General features: G+C 37.5%; 1 protein-coding gene across 1 annotated transcript; it reads left to right on the top strand.

Moving 5' to 3' along the window:
- The first annotated feature begins 297 nt into the window (after nt 1-297).
- Nucleotides 298-3,719, top strand: LOC139900490 (uncharacterized). Its single transcript, XM_071883258.1, has 4 exons — nt 298-352; nt 460-2,495; nt 2,584-2,833; nt 2,923-3,719. The coding sequence occupies exons 1-4, from the start codon at nt 298-300 to the stop codon at nt 3,717-3,719; spliced, it is 3,138 nt and encodes a 1,045-aa protein (XP_071739359.1).
- The last annotated feature ends 5,891 nt before the right edge of the window (nt 3,720-9,610 follow it).

Here is a 9,610-nt window from a genome sequence, read left to right as displayed (position 1 = left end):
AGACAAAATTTCATTCCTCGTCCCTGAACTTAACATCGACTTTGACTCCCGGTCCTTTTTCTTTTTTTTGTGCAATCCGAGTCCCCAAACTATGAAAAGGGTACAGCCCTCGTCCCCCCGTCTACTTTCTGTCAAAACCTACCGTTACCCCTTATCACGTGCATGTCATGTGAGGGCATTTTTGTCATTGTATTTTCTTCTTCTATCATAAAAACCCCCAAAACTTCACCTCACTCTTTATTCCTCGTCCCCAAATTAGGTCAAGTTCTTCTTTAACGATCCTGAGGCTCGTATTCGATGGATTACACAATTCGACCTATAGATCCTGATTATGATCTTGGATTTATTTACGGTGAGTATCTGTGTATCTTAATTGCATTTTTTGTTCTGTAATTTCACACTCGATATCATTTTAAACCCTAATTTTTTACATTTTATTTTGTGTTTTATTCGTAACAGGGTGTGATGATTTACTGTTTACACTAAAGATTCATCATGGTGGAGAGTTTACTGATGCTCCAGGAAGGGAATATGTGAATGGGAAAGTAAGTTACATTGATTTTATTGACATGGATATGTTTTCAATACATGAGCTTGACCATCTCATTCAGGACTTGGGATATGATGGTTTCAAGGTGATAGTATATCACTTTCTTAGGCCTGGTAGTGACCTTGATTTTGGTTTAGAACCATTAGGTTCAGATGATGATGTTAGAAATATGCTTAAATATGTCAAAGAAAGTAGGAAGAAGAATAGGGTTGTGGAAATGTCTGTTTACACAGAACATGAACTCAACCCAAAGGTGATTGTGCCTGAGTTTGTTAGTCCAGCTGGTAGAAGTAAATTTGTGCTAAAGGAGATAGTTGAGGAAGAGGAAATAACAGTTAAGAAAAAACCAAAAGGTAAAAAAGGCAAAGTTGCTAAGAAGCTAGTTGTAGAAGGAGCTGAAGTAACAGTTAGTGAAGTTCCATTGGTCCCTGCATGTGAAGTTCCAGTAGTAATGGATGAAGCTAATAATGTTGAAGATGATGAACCATTGGTGCTATCTAGTGAAGTTCCAGTAGTTAGTGAAGTTCCATTGGACCCTGCATGTGAAGTTTCAGTAATTAGGGATGAAGCTAATAATGTTGAAGATGATGAACCAGTGGTCCTTTCTAGTGAAGCTCCAGTAGTTAGTGAAGAAGGTGTTGAAGATGATCAGCCTGAGGCATTAATTGAAAGTGATAATGATGATGATGAAGATGATGCTGAGTTTATTGTAGATGAAGAGAATGATATATTTGATGAGTTTGTTGACATGAGAGAATTTGTAAACAATATTGATATTGATGTAGAATACATGGGAAATTCAACCAAACAACCTACTGAAGCACAAAAGGATGACTATGTTGATAATGAAGTTTTTGGTATTGATCAATTTGATAGTGATATTGGTGATGAGGATGACCCTGGTTTTATGAGGAAAAAAAAAATTAAACAATTGAAGGCACAAGAGCAGGAAAGACCAATTGGAGTTGGTACTATTAGGTTCATTCATGGTCAAGAGTTTGGAACTAAGGCAGAGGTTACAGAAGCAATAAATTTGCATGCAGTTGAGAGTAGAAGGAATCTGGTAATAGTGAAAAATGACAAGATTAGAGTGAGGGCAAGGTGTGAGGGTGTTGTTTGGAAAGAGTCTGGTCAAACTTCAAAAGATGTGAAGGTAGGTGAGACTAGTGGGACCAAATTAAAGGTGGGAAATAAAGGGAAAAAGACAAATACACCCACTACACCCAATAAAGATAAGAATAAAAAATCACATCATAGGGCAAAGCACATTGAATGTGACTGGGTTTTACATGTGTCCAAGGAACCTAATGCAGATACATGGGTGGTTAAAACATACAGAGATCGGCATGATTGTTTTGAATCAAGAATCATTAGGCAATGTACATCAAAATTACTTTCTAAACAGTTGGTTGATCATTTACAAACAAACCCAGAAATCCCAGTGAAAGCAGTGAAAGCCCAATTAGAGAAGGATTTGGAGGTCAAAATACATCCACATAAAGCTTTTAGGGCACTTCAAAAAGCCAGACAATTGATAAAGGGAAGCTACATGGATCAATATGGAGAACTAAGAGATTATATACTTGAACTGAGAAGGTCTAACCCTGGTAGCACTGTTAAGCTTGAGGTAGAAGATTGTGATACACCATCATCAATGACAAGAGTGTTCAAAAGGATTTACATATGTTTGGGTCCATTGAAAAGAGGTTTTAATGCTATTGGAAGAGATCTTCTTGGTTTGGATGGAGCTTTTATGAAAGAACCAGCTAGTGGTTTTATGTTAACAGCTGTTGGTCTTGACTCCAATAATGGAATATACCCTCTTGCTTATGCAATTGTGGAATCAGAATGCTACAGTTCATGGTTGTGGTTTCTTGAATTATTGGCTAGAGACTTGGATTTGACTGAGATGTCCAATTTCACTTTCATAAGTGATAGGCAGAAGGTACCATTAATACCATGTCTAATTTATGTCATATATTACTTAGTTTTTAATGTCTAATTTATATACTATGGTTATACTGTGGTTACAGGGACTAATAGCTGCTGTTGGTAAAGTTTTTCCTGTGGCTGAACATAGATTCTGTTTGAGGCACATTCAACAGAATATGAAGAAGTATTGGAGTGGGGTTGCATATAAGAATCATTTGTGGGCTTGTGCAAGTGCCACCACTGTACCTCAGTTTGAAAGGAGAATGGCTGAGTTTAAAGATTTTAGTGAACCTGCACATCTGTATCTTTCTAAAATACAACCTGCACAATGGGCAAGAAGTCATTTTACAGGTAAAATTGGTCTTTATTTCCTTTAAATTCATAGTTTGGTACCATTTACAGTTGCATTTTATTAAAGTTTTAAATATACTGTCCCATAGGGCGTGCACATTCAGACATATTGTTAAACAATCATTGTGAAGTGCTAAATAGATGGCTATGTGAGGCTAGAGACAAGCCAATCATTACTGCTTTGGAGTATATCAGAACATATTTGATGAAAAGAATTGCTAATGTTAGAACAACAATCTCAAAGTCTAAAGGGCCACTTACACCAGCTGCCACTAAGATGTTTGACAACATAAAGAAAGAAGCAATGAAATGTGATGTTATTTGGAATGGGGATGATAAGTATCAGGTGAATGGTCATCATCATGACCAATGTGTGGTTGACATGACTTTGAGAACTTGCAGCTGTAGAAAATGGGAGCTTACAGGCATGCCTTGTAAGCATGCAGTAGCTGCAATGTTGAACATGTCTGTTTATAGTCAAGATGTTGTTTTAGAGTCAAATGTTCATCCTGTTTATTGGTTATCTACTTGGGAACAAACTTATTCACATACCATTAACCCTGTGAAAGGCAAATCTGAGTGGGTCAAGTCTCCAGTACCAACAACTTTGGTATGTCCAAAAAAAATTCCAACTGCAGGTCGTCCTAAGAAGAACAGGAGGAAATCACTTGAAGAAAAAGATGACATGGTTAATAAAGGAAAGCTGTCAAAGAAGGGTACAAGTATTAAATGTTCAAGGTGTGGAATATATGGTCATAATGTAAGGGGTTGCCCAACTAGAGGTGAAGGGTTGAAAAGAAAGCAAGCAAGTGGTAAAGGTGCCAACAAGCAATCAAGTGGTAAAGGTAGCAAGAAGAAAGCAAAAACTGGAAATGGTGGTCCTTGAATGTGATTCTGTTTATTGTCTTTTGGTTTGTGTTACTTGTCTTTAGAACAATGTTATTTGGTATTTGGTGTTAATGTAATGAACAATCTAGTGTATTGTCTTTTGGTAATTTGGTACTTTTGTAACGAACAATGAATTGCTTTAATTAGTACTTGTCTTTTGGTAAATTGGTACTTGTTATGTGGTACTTGTCATTAGCTAAATTAGATGTTATTTCTCTTGCTAATTGATGTTATTTTGCAAACACAATGAGAAAGAATCAAAACATTGATTTTTATTGATGTTAAAACACAACATTGGCACATACAGTACTTCAGCATACATTACCAACATTTTACAATCCCAAACAACACCATTGACAACTTAAAATACAATAAAGTACAATATAATTCCAACCCAATGAAGAAAAATAATCCACTTTAGTCTTCTTGTTTTTTGCTTTTCCAATTGAAGCAAATCTTGTTGTGGCTCATCCCCGATAGCGTCAGCCCTAGTAGGTGGATCAATCCAACAAAAGAAACCACAATCTGAAAACTGCAAATATAACAGATTACAAAGCATTTAATCAAACCTCATTTCTGGATTCGACATCAAAATCAGAACTAAAATTAAAATAAAATTAGTCAAAAAGAAGAACCTGATTTCGACATCTGAAGAAACGCCTATCTGGATTCTTTCGTGTTGTTGACGTTCGTTGAGCTGCAAGTATACCGCAATTACAATAAACCATCGTTATTTGATGTGTTTGTTGACGACCTGCGTGCTCGCTTTTTAGAAAGATGAACAGGTAGCTTTTTGGAAAGATGGAACCCTAATTTGGGGACGAGGAATAAAGAGTGAGGTGAAGTTTTGGGGGTTTTTATGATAGAAGAAGAGAATACAATGACAAAAATGCCCTCACATGACATGCACGTGATAAGGGGTAACGGTAGGTTTTGACAGAAAGTAGACGGGGGGACGAGGGCTGTACCCTTTTCATAGTTTGGGGACTCGGATTGCACAAAAAAAAGAAAAAGGACCGGGAGTCAAAGTCGATGTTAAGTTCAGGGACGAGGAATGAAATTTTGTCCTTCAAATATCTAGTTGCACTTGAGAGACTTGTTCAAACCTTGGTCCTTGAGTTGCACATGCACATTAGGACTTGTGAAGTCTTAAAAGTAACAAAATGAGGCAAGCATGGGAGTCTTGGAGTCCCAAAATCTTCACTCCCTTTTTTTTATAACAATGTCTTTACATATATATAAATATGTTATATATATATATATATAAAACATGTATTTGTTATGTTACTTTCACATTTTATAAACCTTTTATAAAATATAACACAATATAATCATTTAATACTTATAAACAATTATATATAAATTATCCAAATAATTTATCTCAAGTGATATTATTTTAGAAAACCGATTTTCTAAAATCCAAGTGTCGCGTATTTATTTAACGACCCAATCGTTAAGATTAAATACATATAAAGTGTCGGTAAGCTTGTTATTGGGTATGACCCGACTTGGATCATAACACATTAGCCACATTAATTTAATATGTCTCTCGGGCATACGAAATACCTTCAATCTCCCACTTGCACGAGAAACATAAGAAATTTATGCAAGTGATGGATACCACCTAACGACCGTCCATCACCCCCAACATGTTATGACTTTGTGCCATTCAACAACATCATCCCTTTCGAGTTCCCATCTCGAACATGAATAGGTGAATCTTTCATTATTTCCTTTCATCCTAGATGTCATGTTAAATCCAAGAGACACAGAGTGATCACTCTCTTCTAGATTTAACTTTATCAGGCCTTAGACATCCGACTCTCAACGAATAAGAGGGACAAATTCCATCTTGACTACATACGTCCTAAATATGTATCTTGCATTATACCTGAGTTCTTCCTTATGAACTACCATATTTCAGAATAGCGAAGGAAAGAATCAAGGCACAATACTTGGTAAATATCTGAAACCAATATGTATCTCAGGTCAGAGGATACAATGATATTCGCCTTTACTCAAGATTACATGTGATCAACCACAAAGGCTCCATTTAGTAAATCTTGAGGGCGGGTCTTCCAATATTTGTATCCCACAAATATCTATGAACCTTGGTTGCAACCTTGCCCCACATTCATCCCGTGAATGTATACCAATCCAAGTTCATAATAGTCTAAACCTCACACTTGTTCCCACAAATGTGATCGACTACGGAATTTAGAATAATTACTTATTCATGGATAAAATATGCAAAATAGGAACATAACTCAAAATAAATTAATACCATAATTATATTAATGAGTTTGAACAATTTCGTTCCGTTACAATACTTAAAACAGATCATGACCAATCACTAGAATATCGAAGCCCTAATGCACAAACATGTCTTTCCAAATACATATCTTTCCCTTTTCAACTTCATCCCTTATGTAGTTGAATCTCCGCTCAATGTGACGGGTCTTTTGGTGAGCACGAGGTTCCTTGATTTGAGCAATCGCACCCTCGTTGTCACAAAAGATCTCAAGAGGGTCCTGAATGGAAGGGACTACTCCTAAGTCGTCGATGAATTTCTTCATCCATGCAGCTTCCTGAGCTGCCAATGATGCGGCGATGTACTCCGACTCTGTAGTGGATAAAGCAACAACATCCTGTTTTGAACTCTTCCAAGAGACTGCACCCCCATTTAGTGTGAAGACATAACCGGATTGTGATCGAGAATCATCTCGATCAGTTTGGAAACTCGCATCCACGTAACCTTTTACAGCAAGTTCCTCTTCACCAGACCCATATATCAGAAACATATCCTTAGTCCTCCTAAGGTATTTCAATATACATTTGACAGCAATCCAATGACTGTTACCTGGGTTATTCTGGTATCTACTTGTCAAGCTAAGAGCGCATGACACATCCGGTCTAGTGCATATCATTGCATACATGATTGACCCAATGGCAGACGCATATGGGACTTTCTTCATTCTCTCCTGTTCATCTTTCGTGGTGGGACACTGAGATGAACTAAGGAGCGTTCCTCTTTGAATAGGTACCAAACCTTTCTTAGAGTTCTCCATCTTGAACCTTTTCAAGATCTTTTCAATGTATGCACTTTGATTCAAACCTATCAATTTCTTGGATCTATCCCTGTAGATCCTAATCCCCAAAATGTATTGTGCTTCTTCAAGATCCTTAATGGAGAAGCAGCCTTTTAGCCAAGTTTTAACTCCTTGCATTGTCGGGACATCATTCCCAAATAATAATATATCATCCACATATAATACAAGGAACATGATAGTGCTCCCACTAGCTTTCTTGTATACACAAGCTTCATCACCATTTTTAATGAAGCCAAATTTCTTGGCTTCCTCATTAAAATGATGATTCCACATTCTAGATGCTTGTTTCAATCCGTAGATTGACTTCTTTAACTTACATACTTTGTTAGGATGTTTTGGATCGACAAAACCTTCAGGTTGAACCATATAGACATCTTCCTCAAGATATCCATTTAGGAAAGCGGTCTTGACATCCATTTGCCATATTTCATAATCATAATGAGCAGCAATGGCAAATAATATCCTAATAGACTTTAGCATTGCCACAGGTGAAAAGGTTTCATCATAGTCAATCCCTTGAGTTTGAGTGAAACCTTTTGCTACAAGTCTAGCTTTATATGTATTTAAGTTTCCATGCATGTCGGTTTTCATCTTGAAAATCCATTTACAATCAACTAACTTGGAGCTAGTAGGTTGTACAACTAGTTCCCAAACTTGGTTGTCATACATGGATTGCATCTCAGCGTTCATGGCTTCCTGCCATTTATCTTTATCAATCCTTGATAAAGCATCTTGGTAGTTTGTTGGTTCATCCAAATCAACCACATAGCAATCATCTATGAGAAACCCATATCTCTCAGGAGGATTACTAATCCTACCAGATCTGCGAATGTCTTGTACACTTTGATCATCCATCTGATCACTCTCGACATTTTCATATTGAGTGCTAGTGTCAGCCAATTGTGTATCATCTACTTGATCTTGAACCTCTTCAAGATCTATCTTCCTTTCACTATTTCCTTCCAATAGGAACTTAGTTTCAAGGAATTCAGCCTTTCGAGCAATAAATACATTTTGCTCGGTTGGATCATAGAAATAGTATCCCATATCATCCTTGGGATATCCTATGAAGATACACTTCGTGGATCGAACATTCAACTTATTAGGGACGTAACGCTTAGGATAAGCTTCACATCCCCATACCTTTAAGTATGATAGAGATGGAGGTTTTCCAAACCACATCTCATGAGGAGTTCGTTCCACTTTCTTGGTTGGGGCCATATTTAAAATACAAGCCGCGGAGCATAGACAATAACCCCAGAATGATAGAGGTAACGAGCTTCTAGCCATCATAGATCGAACCATATCCATTAGGGTTCGGTTCCTCCGTTCGGACACACCATTAAGCTGTGGTGTCCCGGGTGGAGTAAGTTGCGAGATAATCCCACAACTTCTAAGATGATCTTGGAAGGCATCGCTTAGGTATTCACCTCCTCTATCGGTTCGAAGTACCTTAATTGTCTTATTGAGTTGATTTTGTACTTTGTTTTGATACTCTTTGAATGCTTCAAAAGTTTCGTCTTTATGTCTTAACAAGTAGACATATCCGAAACGACTGAAGTCATCAATGAAAGTAACGAAGTATCTTTCACCGTTCCTAGCTATGGGCTTAAAGGGTCCACATACATCCGAATGTATTAATCCCAATAAGTCCTTAGCCCTTTCGTAGGTCCCTTTGAAAGGTGCTTTAGTCATTTTGCCTTGTAAACAAGATTCACATACATCAAACGAGTCTAGTTCATTTGATTTCAAAAGGCCATTCTTTTGGAGTGTATGCATTCGATTCTTGTTTATGTGACCAAGGCGACAATGCCATAAGTAGGAATCACTCAAATCCCTTTTGAGTTTCTTGGTGCTAGTATGGTATATTGAGCTACTAGATGATGTGTCATCATGAACCAATTCATAAATTCCATTTGAAGGCGAAGCCTTAAAATAAAATACATTATCTAAATAAACGTGGATATCATCATTAACAAAATTAAGATAAAAACCACATTGTTTTAAACGGGAAACTGAAATAATGTTTCGACATAAATCCGGTGCATACAAAACATTGTTCAAAATAAGTTCCAAACCACTTGGAAGCTTTAATACAAAGTCTCCTTGAGCCTTCACTTGCACTTTGGCTCCATTACCCATAAAGAGACTTGATGTTCCCGTTTGCTTGCTACTTCTTTTGAACCCCTGCAAAGAATTGCAAATGTGAGTTCCACATCCAGTGTCTAATACCCATGTATTAGAAGAAGTAATACTAAGATCTATATATACCATATATACGTTACCTGAGGATTGCCCCGCATCCCTCTTTTCCTTCAACTCCTTAAGGTAGACCGGGCAATTGCGTTTCCAGTGACCCATTTCACCGCAACCGAAGCACGGGTCTTCCTTGGGGTTTGCTTGTCCGGCAACCTTTTGCTTCTTGTTCTTGTTTTTGGTTGGGGTAACCATCCTCCCCTTTCCCTTGCCTTGATGGGCGGGTCCTTTCCTCTTAGCCGCCTTTGGCTTAGAGGCGTTGTTACCTTTGGACCCACCATCATTGATCATTAGCACGGGTGAAGCCCTCTTACCCATGCTAGTTTCGGCCGTCCTTAACATGCCATGAAGTTCACCAATGGTCTTATCCATCCCATTCATATTGTAATTAATTACAAATTGGTCAAACCTCTTTGACAGGGAGTTTAGGATAAGATCAGTGGCTAGCTCATTAGATATGTTGAGATTAAGACGGTTTGCGCGATCAATAAGGCTTTTCATTTTAAGGACATAAGAGGATACG

This window comes from Rutidosis leptorrhynchoides, chromosome 3 (assembly GCF_046630445.1).
Source record: "Rutidosis leptorrhynchoides isolate AG116_Rl617_1_P2 chromosome 3, CSIRO_AGI_Rlap_v1, whole genome shotgun sequence".
Lineage (NCBI taxonomy): Eukaryota > Viridiplantae > Streptophyta > Magnoliopsida > Asterales > Asteraceae > Rutidosis > Rutidosis leptorrhynchoides.
Note: the sequence above shows the minus strand (reverse complement) of the source record. Positions and strands in the feature narration are given on the sequence as shown.